Genomic DNA, 16,628 nt, shown 5'->3' with positions numbered 1-16,628 from the left:
CAGTGGCAGGACAGACGAGCATAGGGGATAATACACTGTAGCAAAATCAAACTGTAGACAAGACTGTGGGAAGGGAAAGGTCAGGAAATATTTTTCTGAAACGTTTGATGCCTTAGTTCAATTTTGAGAAATGAAAGCTAATGAGAAGTAGGAGTGAGATGAGTGAGGAGCACAGGAGAAGAAAGAAAACACTCACTGAGTATTTACTATATTCTAGGCACTGCGATGTATCACCTTTCTAACTTACAACAATTCTCTGAAAGAGGTACCGATGTTATTAGATGTGGAAAGTGAGGATCACAGAGGTAAAGTATCTGCCAACAGCAAGTAAGGGCCATAACCAGAATTCAAACTTGGGCAGCTCAATTTCCAAGTCCATTGTCTGTGTCATGGAATCCTGCTCCCTCCCCTGATAGGAGCAGAGAAGGAGAAATTAAGATGAGCAATGGTATGGACACTTTAGGTAAGAAAGTAGACAGGTAAAAATCTTTGGAGGCCTTGAACAGCAAGGAATTGTTGACAAATGGCCCTGAGTGGCAACATCAGGGGACCTGGCTGACCTGCGCACTGAGCTCTGGGGTCAACTGAATGCCCTCCGTGTCCTATCACTTGTGTTTCAGGGCAGGACTCCAACTGACACAGAATCAATATAAATGTATCCTTTGGACATACTTTTGAAAAGCTGTGCCTGGAGTGAAGGTAATCAGTAACCATGGGCTTTCAGAGGGAAACAGAAATGTAGAAATCTTTCGGCCAAACTCATTTTAGACAAGAAGTGGCTCAGAGAGAGGAAAGTATTTGTCCAAAGTCTGCTCAGAGCTGAGGGATTTCTCTTTTTAACTAATTAAACATCAGGTGACACTGTCTTCCTGACCCAGGAGGATATTCGCGGGCACAGGAAAGGAGAGCAGCCTAGGGCCCAAAATGATTTCATAAAACTGCAGGTTGGGTTCTCAGCAGGCCTTGCGCGCGGGAAGATGGCGGCGTCCCGGTGGAGGTCTTGAAGAGATCGGATTGGTATGGCGTTGGCGTCGGGGCCAGCAAGGCTGGCGCTTGCTCGCCCCGGGCGGCTCGGTCTTGGGAGCTGCGGGGCCCCAAGACGTGGGGCATAAGACTGGGGCATGCGCTCCACGCGGAAGCCCGAGCCTCCTCCCCCGGACGGGGTGTACGAGATTCCTGGACTGCAGCCCATCACCTACGCCGGGAAGATGCACTTTATACCTGGTCTGGCGCGGCGAGTCTTCCCGCCCTGGGACCCCGGCTGGACGCACCTGAAGTTCCGCCACTTGCCCCCGCTTCACGAGCACCCGCTGTACAAGGACCAGGCCTGCTACATCTTCCACCAGCGTTGCCGCCGCCTCGAGGGTGTAAAGCAGGCCCTCTGGCTTACCAAGACCAAGTTAATAGAAGGCCTTCCTGAGAAAGTGCTTAGCCTTGCTGACGATCCAAGGAACCACATAGAGAACCAGGATGAATGTGTTCTGAATGTGATCTCTCGTGCTTGTCTCTGGCACTCTAATGAACAACATCCCCGAGAGAGACCTACTGCCCAGTCATTGTGGACAGTCTGATACAGCTGTGTAAATCCCAGATTCTCAAGCATCCTTCTCTGGCCAGGCAGATCTGTGCCCAAAACAACACGTTATCCACCACCTGGAATCGAGAGTCTACTCTTATTCAGGTCCATGGTTCCAGTGGAGCCCAGCTGAATGCCAAGGATCCTCTGCCCCCCCAACGCCTTCCAAGAGGAAGTAGAAGCTACTAAGAATCATGTTCTTGAGACCTTCTATCCCATATCTCCCACTATGGGTCTTCAGGAATGCCATGTTTATGATGTGAATGATGACACAGGATTCCATTTTGTGTGTGTGTGTGTGTGTGTGTATCTCACATCTTCTTTATTCATTCATCTGTTGATGGACACTTAGGTTGCTTCCATACCTTGACTATGGTAAATAATAATGCTGTGAACATTGGGGTGCACATGAAAAGACTCTCAGCATCACTAATCATCAGGGAAATGCAAATGAGGTAACACCTCACATCTGTCAGAATGACTATCAACAAAAAGATAAGACGTAAGTGTTATTAGCAAGGATGTGGAGAAAAGGGAACCCCTGTGCACTGTTGGTGGGAATGTAAATTGGTGCAGCCACTATGGAAAACAGCATGGAGGTTCCTCATAATATTAAAAGTAGGACTACCATATGATCTAGCAATTCCACTCCTGGGTATATATCCAAAGAAAACAAAATCATTAATTTGAAAAGATCCATGCATCCCTTTTTTCTCTCATCCACTTGAAGCCACTAGGCTCTTCGTCAACAAATACAATCAGATCACTTCTGCTTAAGAAAAAAAAAAATTCAACAACTGCCCATTGCATTCAAGATATGATTCACAATTCTTTCCTTGTCCTACAAAGCCCTGGGTTATTATCTGTCTCTGTATTTCCTCAAAGCTCATTAAGCATCAGTCTTACAGATATTTTTTAGCTCCTCAACAGTTCCAAATTCCATCTTGCCTCAATGCCCTTATGTAGTCTATTTCTTCCATGAATGTTCATGTTCTCTCCCTACACTTATCCTAACTAGCCCGTCTTCATCTTTTAATTCTCAGCTTTGATTCATACCTTTACGGAGACCTCCACTCACCTCTCCTTACCACCTCTCCCATATAAATTAGTTCCTAGTTATATTCCCTTGTAGACTCTGAGCAGTTAAGTCACATTTAATTATTCATTTATTAGCAAACTATTTGAGTAAGCTGTCCAATTTTCTGAGCTTCCCTGTTCTTACCTATAAAATGGGCTTAAGAATACTTGCTCTGTAGAACAGCTGTAAAGATTGAAATTAAAGTACTTAATAGGCATTCAATGAATAGCTATTAAAAGTGTTATTCTTTAATTCTACCCATGCCCAGAACAATACTCTTTGCAATGGGGAATCAATCATGGCTTAAGACCCAGAACTAAAGTGACTGTCAATCAGAATAGAGAGAATTTTCTGGAATATTGTTTCCAAGAAGAAAGCTCTTGGGCCACCTGTGTAAAATACTGCATTCCATTTTGACCTACCTTTGCTCTATGGAAACATCACTATTATCTCTTAGCCACCAAAAAGGCAACTGAATAGGGAAAGGGAAACACACAACCACTAGATAAAGCACTGAAATAGTCTATGCTAAGTTCACTTATCTTAAGCTGAGGACACTAAAGAAAGATTTTTTTTAAGCCTTCTCCATCAGCTAAGGATCATTTCTGCCTTCCCTTCTCAGCACTGATAGTCAGTGTTTCAACATTCATGAAAACTGGAACACAGAGCTCTCAAATCCTGTAGTCTAAATTGTAGACTATTTGCAAAGCAAGACGGTACCAACCTTGAAAATACTTCCAGTGGTTCTCCAGGAGCACAAACATATTTAAATGCACCTATTCACAAGTTTAAAAAGTAACGTAAACGTATGCACATACGAACATTGAAATAGCCCTCTGTGAGGCATTTTATTAAGCCAATTTCTTTGTCGATACAACAAACAAACAAGAATTAGAAATCAGAATCAGAACTGTCATTATGCATACCTGTAATTCATTTTAAGAAATTCATGTTCTAGAAAAGCTGCCTGCACACCACCACTTTGTAAATTGGATTATATTTTTAAAAGCACTAAACAAGGTAGCTATTTTAATTAGCTTTCGAATAAAACCTTTGGTAAAATGCAGAATCATTTTGTAGTGTGAATAACTGGCATCATTAAATTCACTTTGTAAACAAGGGACACTTGCACCACATTTAGATTCAAGCAGATGATTCATCTGCTCTTGGTTTGGGGATTCATTCATTCAGTTAGCATCTTTCATGCATATATTATTCATGTATTCATTCTGCAAATATTTACTGAGTGCTTACCATATGCCTGGCACAGTATTGGATGCTCAAGACACAGGAGTGAATGAGAGAGATGATGTACTTTGCCTTCCTGAAGTTTATAGCCTGGTGGAGCAAGATGACCAATAAAAACATGTAAATTAAAATATGTAATATGATGTCAAGTACATATATGTTATAAACAAGAATAAAGCAGACTAAAGGGATAGAAAGTGGTAGACTACGGGGGATTAGAGCATCGAATGGGTGATTCTGCTGGTGAGAGAGCCAGGTAAATCCTGATTAAATAGGCAAAATGAGGGAGCAGACCATGAAATAGGGGCAGGGTGCTTCAGGCAGAGGGCAGAACAAATGCAAATGTCTTGAATCTGGAGTACACGTGCATTTGAACAACAACAAGAAAATAAGTGTGGCCTGAGTGATCAAGGGAGAGATTGGAAGATCAGCAAGATAGTCAGGGGCTGGCTCAAGTTGTACCATCTACACTGTGGAATGGAGGCAGGCAGGAGGCAACTGTTCTCAGCACCAGTAGGGGCAAGGGATGAGTGACCCTCAGAATCCACAGATTTCTGCCCATCACGGAAAGGTATGGTTTTTCCATATAGATCAACATACTTATATCTTTTCGCTTATATCCTCCTTCTTCCTCTCTTACTTTCTCCACTTCTGCTGACTTCCCCTTCCTCTCTCCCTTACTGCCTTTCACCCTTTCATCTTTTACCCTTCCATGAATACTTTTTTGTGTACCTACTGTGTTGCAGGCACTGTGCCTAGGGATCCGATAGATGCCTTCTGCCTTGGGTGTAGAGGAAAGTTCTTCTCTCTCTTCCCCACACACCTCCAAACATATCAAGACTAGAATCTGTTGCATGAGCTTCTCCACTCAAAGGGCAAGCTAGTGGGATGACTTGTGAGTCAAACATACATAGGCTGGAATCCCAGTTCCAGTACTTACCAGTTGTATTTATATCGAGCAGGGCATATAATTTTCTTGTCTCAATTCTCTCATCTGTAAAATAAGGATAATAATACATACTTTGAAGGAATGTTTTGAGAATTTCTAGTCTTATATATAAGTTGGTGATTAATATTATTACATTAATATTTCTGCTTGCTTTCTTCCTTTACAACTGGAACTTCAAAGTAAAGGAAGGACATGGTTACAATTGGTAAGACACTGAAATCGCCTTCTGATCTTCTGTCTCCTCTAATGTTCTAGAATATTGTATTCATGATTATAGGATATAACCTATGGGACCTGACAACCCAAGATGACCCAGAATGGTGGCATGATGGAAATCTGTTTCTGCTTGTGGGAGAGTGCATTAATGGCCCCAACTCTTTACATTTCTCTGTATTCAGACTCTTTGCCATGCAACTTCTGAAGCTTCTTCCACTAGAAAAGCAGATTATATTTCTCCACCCATTAACTTTCAATCTGGCCATATGGTGTGCTTTGGCCAACAAAATGAGATAGAAAAGATAGTTTCCAGTTCTCAGCCTACTGGAGACAACCTCAACCTCAAGACACCGCACATATTTCTGCTTGGCATCTTGTGCAGTGACCATCACCATGAGAATATGCCCAAGCTAGCCCTAAGGAGGAGGATGAGAAATACAGAAAGCTGAGTGGAGTTACCCCAGCCCAGCCCCAGCCAACCCACAGATGTATGAGAGTAAATAACTGTTATTTTAAGTCACTGAGTGCTGTGGTTATTCATACCCTAGTATTACTGTGGTGATATATGACTGATATACTGGCCTTAATTTAATAAAAATATTTCTTAATTAACATTATCAATTAATCAAATATATTGATTGGACTTCTAATGCACCAGGTGCTGGAGATACAGACAAAAACCAAAAAAGGTATCATCCCTGCCCTCGGGGAACTTATAGTCTAGGTGAGAGGGAAAGACAAAGAAACGCTACAGATAGAGTTAAAGTGGATTATGTTTGAGAGATAGGGGATTCTTGGAGTCAGGGCTTTGCCTGAGATGATTGCCTGACTGCTCCTAGTGGTGGAAAGAGGAAATGCATCTAAGAGAGGTTTTCAATTTAACAGAGTCTTGACTTAAAAACTCCAGAATATCAGCTCTGGAAGTATCCTCCTCAGAACTTATGTTGAGTAAGCTCTCATTTACAGCCATGGGAACTGAGGCTCACAGAAAGAAAATTACTTACCCAAGGAGATTCAGTGAATTTGCAGATCTAGGACATGAACCCAGGGCCCCTGCCCCCAAGGTTGGCACATCTAATTCTATATCACCCATGACAGGCCTTACAGTGTCAGTAAATTTTGAACTGCTAAAATATTCTTGACCAGAAGTTTTATTACAAATATCATTTATGATAAGATTAATCTCCATCATTATTATAATTCATACTGTAACATGACTCCTTTCTTGCTCAGGTGATTTAAGGTGTGACAATAATCAGACCTCATAATTAATAATAGTAATTAATAACTTTCATTTATTGAGCCTCTGCTTTATGCACAGTGCTTACTGCTCTAGGTATGTGGGCACATTTAATCCCTGCAACAATCCCTGCACAGATAGCAAGCCCCATTTTACAGAACTGGAAACTGAATCTCACAGAGATTAAAGTCTTTGCTAGTAAGCAGCAGAACCAGGAATCAGACTCAGATCAAAGGCCTGTGGCCTCCCCACTTATCTCTGTGACCTCAGCTGTGGGAATCTCTATCTGAAATGCCTGGTTCAGAAAAGGCATACCTGTTCAGTCTTTCTCAGTGTTCTCCCTCTGCCTGGGGAAGGCATGATTTGGGCCTACTGCAATGTGATAAAACCATCTCCCTATTTGGATCTTGCCTCACTTTTTATACCATTTACCAAAGGATGCCTCTAGAGCAGGAAACTTTGAGAAGGCCCGGGGTAGCCTGGGGCTTCTAAGTGAAAACAAGGAACTGACTCAGCAGGGCCTGGCTATCTTCAGAGTCTGAGGACAGACGCATCAAAGGGATGAGAGCCTGGTAACTTTGATGAAGGAACCAACAGGAAATTACCAGCCTCTTGCTGACAAGCACAAAGACAAGAAAAGGCCCATTTGAGCCTCATCTCTGTCTGGACCGGAAGAGTCAGGAAGCAGAGGGGACCGTTCAATCCTGCCTCCCGAGCAACCCTGAACCCTGGCTTCCTCCCATGAAGAACAAGGTGAAGGAAAGGTGAGGCAAGTTAAGATAAACACCCAAACTTTTGGCTGCTGAATGAACTGAATCTTTTAAACTGTCAGTGGTTTTTTTTTTTTTTTCTCTTTTCCTTTTTTAATCCAAACTGTAATCACACAATACTCCACCCAAGTGCTTGATATGGATTTCTAAGACAGATCCTAACATAGTCATAAAAAAATCCCCTCAGAAATGTGCACTTTGTACTGTGTCTATGTGTAGGTGTGTTTAAAATGTCACGAACTGGAATGCCTAACTCTAGTTCCCAGGAATTAATCACTTAGAAGAGTGAAAGGGGGGAATTAACTTGCTTTAACACTTATAAGACTCTCCAAAGCCGTCGCCAAAATAGAACTTGCTGAATAGAAGTATGGTTATCTTTCCATAAGAACTAGAACTCTTTTTTTTTTAATTTAAACATTTCTCTCTCTATAAAACTGCCTTGCAATGTTTTCCCCCTGGGGCTCAGCTGTAGGTCATAGATACTCCGGGAATAAAGGTGTAAATTTTTGCCTTCCTTTTTGGTTATAATTCAATGAATTTTAATAAATTTATAGATTTGTGCAACCATCATCACTATCCAATTTTAGAACATTTTCATGTCCCAACACAGTTCCTTCATGCCCATTTGCCGTTAATTCCTATTCATACCGAGACAACCACTGATCTGCTTTGTCTCTATAAATTTGCCTTTTTGAACATTTTATATAAATGGAATCAGAAAATATCTGGTTTCTGCACCTGGCTTTTAGCATGTTTTAAGGGTCATTCATACTGTAACATGCATCAGTATTTCTTTTCTTTTTAATGCTGAATACTATTCCATTATATGGATATACCACATTTTGTTTATCCACTCACCCGTTGATGGACATGTTAACTGTTTCCAGTTTTTGGCTATAATGACTAACGCTGTTATGCACATTCAGGCACATGTGCCTGTGCGGACATAAGTTTCCAGCTGTCTTAAGTAGACTCCCAGGCATAAAATTGCTGGGTTGTGCAAAGGAATATTGAGTGCTGCTATACACTGGCTTCCATCTGATTCAGGTGTGCAATGTCAGTAGAAATCTGCCAAGCAATTTTTAACATACTTTTGAAAATCCGCTGATGCTATCATTCATGGAAGGGATGGTCTAAAAAAACCGACCACCACCAACAAGCAACTGCTGTCACTTAACGAATTCTGAACCAAAAAGCAAAGAACACATTCCGGATAACGTCAGGTCAAATGTGACAAGGCTCATCCTTGGTCCTGTCTCCAAAATGGAATTAATGAAACTTTTCTCACGGATCAAGCACTGTCCTAACCATCACCAATCCCCAACATCATTGTATACCTGCAATTAGACTGATGAGCCCTTCACGTTCCCTTCCTGTTTCCACTTTCACTTACGTGGAAAGCATGAGAAAATTCAGACAAGCATTAGTAGACAAACAAGAGCAAACTCCGAGTATCTCTGAGGGAGAGTGGGGCCCTCTTCCCTCCTCTCCTCTGTAACTTCATTTATAAGTGGAACCGTTGAGGTCAGAGCACCCCATCACCATGTTCTGCCCCTTTAGAGTGCGGGGACCTGGGCGGTGGCGTAGGACATACTAAGCCCACACAAAGTTTCAGGGCTTAGAGCAGACAGAAGAGGCAGATGAAAAGACAGGACCAGAGAGGATGATAAAGGAAGCAGGCAGAGTGTGGAAGGGACCAACCTGTGGAGGGAGAAGAGACAGGCACCGCGTCCCACTCACTGCGCTCTCGGGGAAAGCGCTCCGCCTCCTCGGCCTCTCGAGGGCCTCGCACCGGCACGTGTAGGGCGAGGGTGGGGGGGTACCTAGCACCCAGAGGCCTGTCTCCTTGCGGCATTTGGGAAGTAAAGGGGGGCCACTTTACCTCCCAGCGGGAAACTCAGCGCCCCCGCCCCCAGCCGAGGAAACGGCAGTTTAAAGGCCACGGCCACACGGAGGGCGAAGGACGCGGCAGCTTGGCTCAGGATGCCGGCTGGGGCGGCGGCCGACGCCTCAGGGATCCCGGAGCCGCCAAGAAGCCCGCGGGCGCACGGGGGGGCGTGGGCGTGGTAGCCGGATGGCCCCGCCCCGCCCGTCGCCCCCGCGCGCAGCCCCGCGCAGTCCCGTGCCGCGTGCAAACGTGAGGGTTCTGCGGACCGCTGGGACTCCGGCGCCCAGGGCTGGGAGCCCGAGAGCCGGCTTTGGCCGCCCCCACTCCCCTCCCACGACTACACTCCCTTCCCCCTTCGCGCACCCTCCGAGGCTTTCTCTTCATTCTTCGACCTCATTAGTGTTAATTCCTCGACTCCTCTCCGCCCCTCTCGCCCGGCTTTCCCTCCGCTTCCTCCTTCCCCTTCTTCGCGGGCCCATCACTCCTTTTCCGTCCTCATCCGCGTCCCTCCTGGGATTCCTTTTCCCCATTATCCGTTTGCTGCTTCAGCTTCCCTCCGTCTCTGCTTTTTCCGCCGCCTCCCACCAAAGGAACTTGTTCCGGCCAGGGGTCCCCACCAGCTCACAGTCGTCCCCCTCCACCCTACGGACGGCGGCGTGTGCGGGTCCCAGCACCGCTCCCGAAGCACGAGCGCCCCGCCCAGTCCCTGGCGTGATTCCGAAGCCCAGGCCCCGCCAGCCTTTTCTCCCGGCGATTCCGGGAGGGCAGGAAGCAGCCCCGGGGCCCCCTCCTCCAACGAGTCCTCCTGGAGGGCTACGGGGGCCACCCAGGGAGGATGCAGGCACTGCGCCCTCAGGCCCGGTCTCCCGCAGAACCGCACTCTCCACCGAGCCGGGGCGGGCGTGCGGCGAGGGGGCCTGAGGCAACAAGTGACGCTGCGTGCGTGCGGGGGCCACTGTACCTGCCTGGCACGGGGGCCGGGCCGACCCTGGCTAAGCGATCCCGGCACCCGCCTTCCCCACACTAGGCTTTGGGGATTGGGGGGGCGGGGGGAGGGAGAACTGGGAGAGAACAGAGACGTGGTTCTTCCCAAGTCCAAAGTCTCCCTCCCCCAGGTTTCACCACCCGCGCCCCAAGCAGAGTTTGCTAGGCATGGGGAGAGGGAGTAGGGCAGAAGCCACCGACGTGGAGGGATCTTTGGAACGTGGGGCGATGGGGTGAGGAAGCACGATGCCGGATTGCCTCCCCCACTTGGCCGACGCTTTCCCCCTACCCACCACCCAGGCCTCCTGGGCCAAGGGCCCAGCATGACCAGCTGGAGCGGATTTGGGCGAAGGAGGAAAGAGGGGCCCGTAGCCCTCCCCAGTCTCCCTGTGCCGCCCTCCCTGATTGGCTGTGCGTCCCTGGAGCCCAACTTGCAGTCGCTCTGGACTCCGTCTGAGCCCCAGGGGAGCCGGAGTGCGGCGACCCAAGGCGGGAAGGGGGCGGCCACGAACCCCGGGGGCTGACATCCCGGGGGCCCCTGGGGGGAGGGACGCGGACGGGCCGGCCCCCGCAGCCTCTGCGAGGCCCAGCTCGCCGCGACTAGCGGCCTCCGCTCCTCTCCGCCCCCCGCCCTTTCCTTCCCTCCCAGCGGCGGCCTCCCTCCTCCTCCGCGCCCCCACCCCGCCCGCCACCTCCCCCCGGTTTCTCATTCCTGCCACCAGCGCGCTCGGCGGCTCATTCCGCGGCCGCCGCCAGACGAGGGGAGCGTCGCGAGCAGATGCCGCGGGGGCCGCTCGCAGCCGCCGCCGACTTGTGAATGGGACCCGGACTAGGGCCGGGGCTGACACTGCTGCGCTCGCCCTGCGCCAGCGACCGACGGCCCGCACCTCGCGCCCACCCTCCAGGGCCCCAGGTGAGGCGCACCGCCAGTGCCTTCCTCTCGCCTGGATGGGGCTTCTTCGGGTGGGGTGGGGGTTGTCTCTGGATGAGAATGTTTGGGGACGGGGGAGGACTGACTCGGGAAGGTTTCACTAATGCAAAGCAGAACCGGGGGGAGGGCGGAGGTAAGAGAAGATTTGTTTAAAAATCGAAAAGGAAGAAGCGAGCCAGCTGTGGGCGCGGGCAGCTTAGGGGGCAGAGGCGCCAGATGTGCGCTCCAGTCTCTCCCCCAGCTCCGGCCTTTTATGGGGTCTGCGCCGAAGCCGCGAGACAGGGGCTTTGCACCCGGCTGGAGCTAGAGGCTGCAGAGCTGCGCTCCGGACACGCCGACTGCCCCCCGGTCAGTTCTCCGGGAAAGTCGCCCCCGGCGCGGTGTCCGCCCGCCCGCGCTGCGACTCTTTCCGAAAGCGAAGACATGACCGCGCTCTGCAGGGTCCCTACCCCTTCCTCCCCATCCCCTCCGAGCGCTCCCGGGGACTCAATTCCTCCATCGAGACCGCCGGGGAAGCCCCGGAAAACGGAAGGAACCCAGCTCGGGTCGGCGATTTCCCCCGCACTTTTACAGCGTGGGTTTGGGTCCGCTGACTGCGGCTGGGGCTGCCGACTGCGGTGCGCGCGCCAGCCCTCAAGCCGGAGTCTCTTCGGGTGCTCGGGGGGCCGTTTGTCAGCACCCGCCAGCTCAAGGGGTGACCCGTGAGCGGCTCAGACTCGGGCTCGGCTCTGGCTGGGTCTTGGTGGAGCTTGCCGGGGTCAACGTTAACTTTGCGAAGCAAGCCTTCCCCGCAGCCTGCGCCTCCTCCCGGAACGCGCCGAGCCTCCCCAGCTCCGCACGCACGGCCTCCCTCCCTCATCTTTGCCCCGGAACGGGAGCCGGGGGTGAGGAGCTTGGAGAACCCCGCAGAACGTGGGGGCCGGCGAGGAGAGCACCCCTGTCCCCCTACACCCGGGTACAGCTGTAGGAGGCCTGCCTGGTGCTGTGAAGAAGAGAGTCCCCAGAGAAAGTGGGGTCAGGGAGGCCCCCGGGTCGCGCTTCTTCGTCCCTTTCTTGCCAAGGCCTTGCTCCTTGCTTTCTGGGCGGGGGTGGGGTGGGGGTGGGCGGTTGTGTCCACACGCCTCCTTTTCCCGGGTGAAAGGTTTTCGAAATGCTAGCAAAAGAAAGCCCTGTTGCTTTTGCTGATAATGCAGCAGGAATTTCACGGGCCAAAGCACTGCTATTAAGAAATTGCATCTTTTAATTATTTAATAATGCCATCCCTGCATGACGACGGGTCGTCCCTAAGGGGTGGGGTGGAAGGTTGTTTCTAAAATCCTGCTGCATGAAGGTATACATCTGCCTATAAAGTCTTCCCTCCCGTTTCCCTCTAAAGAAATCTTTTTCGGATGGCTCTGCAATCTTTCCTGGTTTTCCTCTTCCTATCATTCCTATCAGTTTTCCTACGAGGCAGAGTAAGTTTTCGATTTAATCACAGGGAAGCCACGATAATTAATCTGGTGAGAGGATGGATCGATTTATCACTTGGGCTTGCTGCAAACATCGATGGTTTTGCGGGGTGTCTGGATTTCCCAGGGACCGAGGTGTAGAAGTGTTCTCAGGAGCGAGGATCCGCCAGCATCGCATGAGCACATTTGCCACGCTGGGCTCTGAGAGCTAGAGCCTAATACCATGAGAGAGAAGAGAAGAGGCTGACCTTCATTTCATTAATCCTGGAATTATTTTCCCTACAAATACAGAGATGCAGCCATCAGAACCCAGAAGTAATCACTGCCCAACCCCTGCTGCAGGAAGCCTGGTCTTCTTCCAGTAGAACAAAGGAATAAAAGTTGCAAAACAAAGAGACAGAGGGTTGGGGCCAATGCCAGAGGGACCCTGAAGCTCCTGGTCACTAAAGTTCCTTAGTCACGAGCTCTAATTCAAAGTTTTAGAGTTGGCCAGTGGGCCCTAGAATTCAAACCTCTGTGCGAGACTGAAATCCTGCCTAGTACAAAGGAATGTGAGTAGTTTTCAAGTACAGACCAGGAAAAGGCATCTGAGAGGCCAGGAAACTTTCCTTGAGTGAGAATTATCTTTACATCTTGCTTTTGAAACACTGCAAATTAATACATTAATCTTGCAGCTGCACTTTATTATTAATAATTATTATTACTATCATTATTTTCCTTGTTATTTCAGAGTCTGTATAAGCGGGTCATTTTATTACATTGTCAGAAAAGAAAGAAAGAAATAACCCTCCCCACCCCTGGGGGAGGGAAAATGAAATGAAGAGCCGCATTGAACGGACTGAGATAGGATAATCTGTTGAGGCCCAGACATGTAGATTTACTCAAACTGAGCTTATTGCCTACTAGAAAAGTAGGCTTTTGAAATAGCTCTAATTGAAGCACTGGACCATCTTGATAGCACTTCAGAACTTTCATTATGTTCAGCATTCTTATCGAAACACCAGACAGTAAAATTACTAGAAACCTAAATTCTGTTTTCAATTAAGATGCAATATTTTGTTAATTTGAGAATTTTTTAAAAAGTTACATATGGTTTTTTACGACCCAGAACTCATGTTTCCTCTTTGCAGTGGTGGCTGTGGATGTGTATGTTTGTTTGTTTATTCGTGTGAAGAGGAGGGGCAGGGTTGGCGAGCCATGCTGTGATTTGGGGGAATACAGATCAATTTCATGCTCCTTTAATGCACTTGTCTTCATAATTCATGGTTTTTCTTCCACTTTGAATAGAATTACATGGCTGCTTTGTAAAGATTTCTGGTTTGGGGACCCTCATATGGGAAACGCCATGACTTTGACCTCAAGGCTTGATTTACAATGCCAGAGCTACAGTCCCATGGGCATAGTGTGTCCCAGAACCTTGCCTGTGAATGTCTGTGACTTACGAAGTTGACAGTTCATGTAAACTTTGATCTGTGATATTCAAAGCTATTTTCAGAACCATCTAAAGATCTGCAAATCTGATTTCAGTCTGCCTTCATTTTCTACACATTTATGTAGGCAGATGTTCCAGAAACATGATCATTTCGTTTAAGTTTATTTTCAATATTGATTTTTTTCACTTTGATCATAGGAATACCTTATCATTAAATAGTAATGATAAGACAGTGGTCTATAGAGTTTGAAAGTAGGTAGCAAATCTTTTTTTCTTGAACTGTCAAATTTGCAGAATAACTATAAATTCCTAAGTTTTTTTTTTTTTCCTAGAAAATCTCAGCATTCTGTAAATTCACCAGCCAATGGTTTAAGGGATTGAAATGTGTTTGGGATGTTTTTCCCACTTATGCAATTGGTCCTTGTTCCATAAAAAGTTACCTGATTTGTCAAGAACCCCTGTTCTAGATTTACCAAAACATCGTAGTTGTCAGCCTTTCCAGTCCAAAGTTATTGCCCCTGAAATATGTAAATATCTTTGGTCTCTCTCTGTCTCTCTATTTATAGATATGTGCGTGTGTGTTATTTAAGGGACTAGGGGAAAAACATCAACAGGTCTGGTAAAAAAAATAAATAAAACAAAGCTGGAGAAAGTTGGACAAATTCTGATGCACCAGTAGGAGTAGGAGTGAGCTTTTCCATCAGGATTACTATGATAGCCATCCACAGCCTCCTCTATGGGCAAAGAAGGACTAAAGAAAACACTCGAGGAGGATAATTAAACATCTTTCTGCTATAATTTTACGCTGACATTGAGAGCCTTGTGCATCTCTGGAAATGGGCTCCTTCGCGGAAGATTGCACTTCTGGCCACTAGAGGGCAATGGCACCCTTCTCCAACTTCGTGCGTGGGGCCCATCTGCTTTTGAGGGCACCATGAAAAGCGGTTTTGTTACCAGCAGCCTTGTCTGGACCTCTCAGGAGAGACGGAATTCAATCTAGCTGTGGTTCAGGCTACTGCTTGAGCAGTTTGTCAGGATTAACATCTTTCTAGTCGGTGGATCCCGTTACCTTCACTCTCTTCCCACCTTGGAGTTTACTAGAAAGTTGCAAAACCTGAATCTTGAGATGTCTGAGCAGGAGATGGATGGGGGCTGGGCTGTATGAGAAACAAGGTCAGTTCTCACTGAGTCAGTGATCTGGGAGGATTTTCTGGCTCTTTTTTTTTTTTTCTTCCCTGCAAAAAAGCATCATTTCAGACTCCGAGAGGAAGGGAATGAATAAAGAAGAGAAATATTAGTGAGATTGCTGTGATATCATTGCCTATTCTTTCAAGAGGTTTTTGAAGATGTCTGCAAGACATTTTTAATTTGCAAAAAAGAATAGCAGTTTGATCTTTGGTAAACACTTTGGGGCATGGAGTTTTAATAAAACAGTAAATGTTTTACTACTACCTTTAAACCATTCTTGATATTGCTATACAAAACCTAACTTTAGCAGAGTGTAAAATTTAATTCAAGATTGGTCCTCATGCCCTGGAGTTTAATCATTTGACTTTTTTTTCCTCCTCAGTGATATGGAAATTACTGCTTGTGATTAAATTGCGTATTCCAGGCTGCACAAATTTATATTTGTTACTGTTTGATAGTGTCATTATGAAATTCAGAAGAATGAAACAAAAAACTAATGCTATACTATAATTAAGAGGAAAGCTGTATTTAAAAAAATAAGTACTGTCTTAAGTAGATTCTTATTTGCATCTTTTTTTTTTTTTTTTTAACTGAGTACAGTTGCCTCCCTGGTGAATCAGCAGTGGTGTTCTTTGCAGCTCTGAGTGCGTTGGAATGCATGGGCAGTTGATGAAGGAGGGATCAATGCAAATGGATTATGGGAGGGAGTATTAAGTAACTCAGCGGAAAGTAAGACAAAGTGTTTTGTAAACCGAAGCTCACTTACCGCCGGACAGTTTATTTAACTTTTAAAACGAAGGCACTTTTAAATTGTAAGTGTTTGTGAATAATGCACGCTCATTAGAACTGGAGGGAAAATTTCACTGTTATTTGGTTTAATTAGCCGTCAGACAGTCACAGAGTTCCAAGATGCTTATAGAGATAAAGCATTGTTCTCAGAGTCTCTGTGGTCAGGGTTTCTGCTCAGGCAGAGCACCTAGTACACAGGATGTTAAATGAGATGGGAGTCTGAGAGAGAAGAAGAGAGGAAAGGAAGAAAGAGGAGGGGAAAAAAAAAAAGAGTGTGGGAGAGACTAATGATGCTGTTTCTCATGGCAGGCCAAGGACTGGTGTCTCTCTTCCCTTTTCTCTCTCTTTCTACTCATTTAGACCATGTGAGGTGCTGAATCCAGAAAGCTGGCATACACAGCCTTACAGGCCACAGTAAACAGTGGCCAGAGCCTTATTCTGTTGCCGTCTGGCACTGAGTACTCATCAAAGGATACTGTGAATAAGCATTGCCTTTTTCTCGAATTTTTCTGGTTATTCCAGTTGAAGACAAACCTTCATTTACTCCATGAACCTCCTTATTTGCTGGAAATCCTCCTGACACGGTCCTCTGCACTGGCATGATTTCACAAATTCAGATTACTTCTCCACGTTCACTTTTCTTGAAGAAAATGGCCACCATGATGATCACCTAACATAGCAACCATAGCAGTGGAGGCCCATACCTGAATTTAGTTTAAGACACACAGAGGTCTCTTTCCAGCCATTGCTAGGCTCCACCAGTGAGATCAAACAGTGAGAATTTAGAGCAGCATCCCTGCCATGGATGCTGATTTATTCTCAGTAAGAACAAGCATGGATGAAGGCAGGGATAGACATATCCTCTAATTATGGTACATTCACCCCCACCAT

The 16,628-nt window shown here is 46.9% G+C and overlaps 2 protein-coding genes and 1 pseudogene across 6 annotated transcripts in view; 2 read left to right on the top strand and 1 right to left on the bottom strand.

The window, feature by feature from the left end:
* The window catches only part of LOC309649475 (uncharacterized protein), a 393,998-nt gene extending 383,491 nt beyond the window's left edge, over nucleotides 1–10,507 (bottom strand). For all 4 annotated transcript variants that reach the window (XR_014257126.1, XM_082439531.1, XM_082439533.1 and 1 more), the window contains exons 1-3: nucleotides 8,779–10,507; nucleotides 4,843–4,896; nucleotides 3,909–3,992 (exon numbers count right to left, since the gene is read on the bottom strand). Coding sequence is in view for 2 of the 4 variants with exons in the window: in XM_082439533.1 (XP_082295659.1) it covers nucleotides 3,909–3,992; nucleotides 4,843–4,896; nucleotides 8,779–8,932 (292 nt within the window). In the remaining 2 variants the exon portion in view is untranslated. The remainder of the gene's footprint in view (nucleotides 1–3,908; nucleotides 3,993–4,842; nucleotides 4,897–8,778) is intronic.
* LOC309649604 (large ribosomal subunit protein mL37 pseudogene) lies at nucleotides 272–3,571 on the top strand (annotated as a pseudogene). Its single transcript has 2 exons — nucleotides 272–305; nucleotides 1,114–3,571. The product of its transcript is annotated as a large ribosomal subunit protein mL37 pseudogene (transcript).
* A 179-nt stretch (nucleotides 10,508–10,686) lies between the features above and the next one.
* CDH11 (cadherin 11) overlaps nucleotides 10,687–16,628 on the top strand; it is a 142,470-nt gene continuing 136,528 nt past the window's right edge. The window contains exon 1 of the mRNA XM_082439486.1: nucleotides 10,687–10,862. The gene's annotated coding sequence lies outside the window, so the exon portion shown is untranslated. The remainder of the gene's footprint in view (nucleotides 10,863–16,628) is intronic.

Source organism: Balaenoptera physalus (assembly GCF_965194825.1).
Source record: "Balaenoptera physalus genome assembly, chromosome: 19".
Taxonomy (NCBI): Eukaryota; Metazoa; Chordata; class Mammalia; order Artiodactyla; family Balaenopteridae; genus Balaenoptera; species Balaenoptera physalus.
Note: the sequence above shows the minus strand (reverse complement) of the source record. Positions and strands in the feature narration are given on the sequence as shown.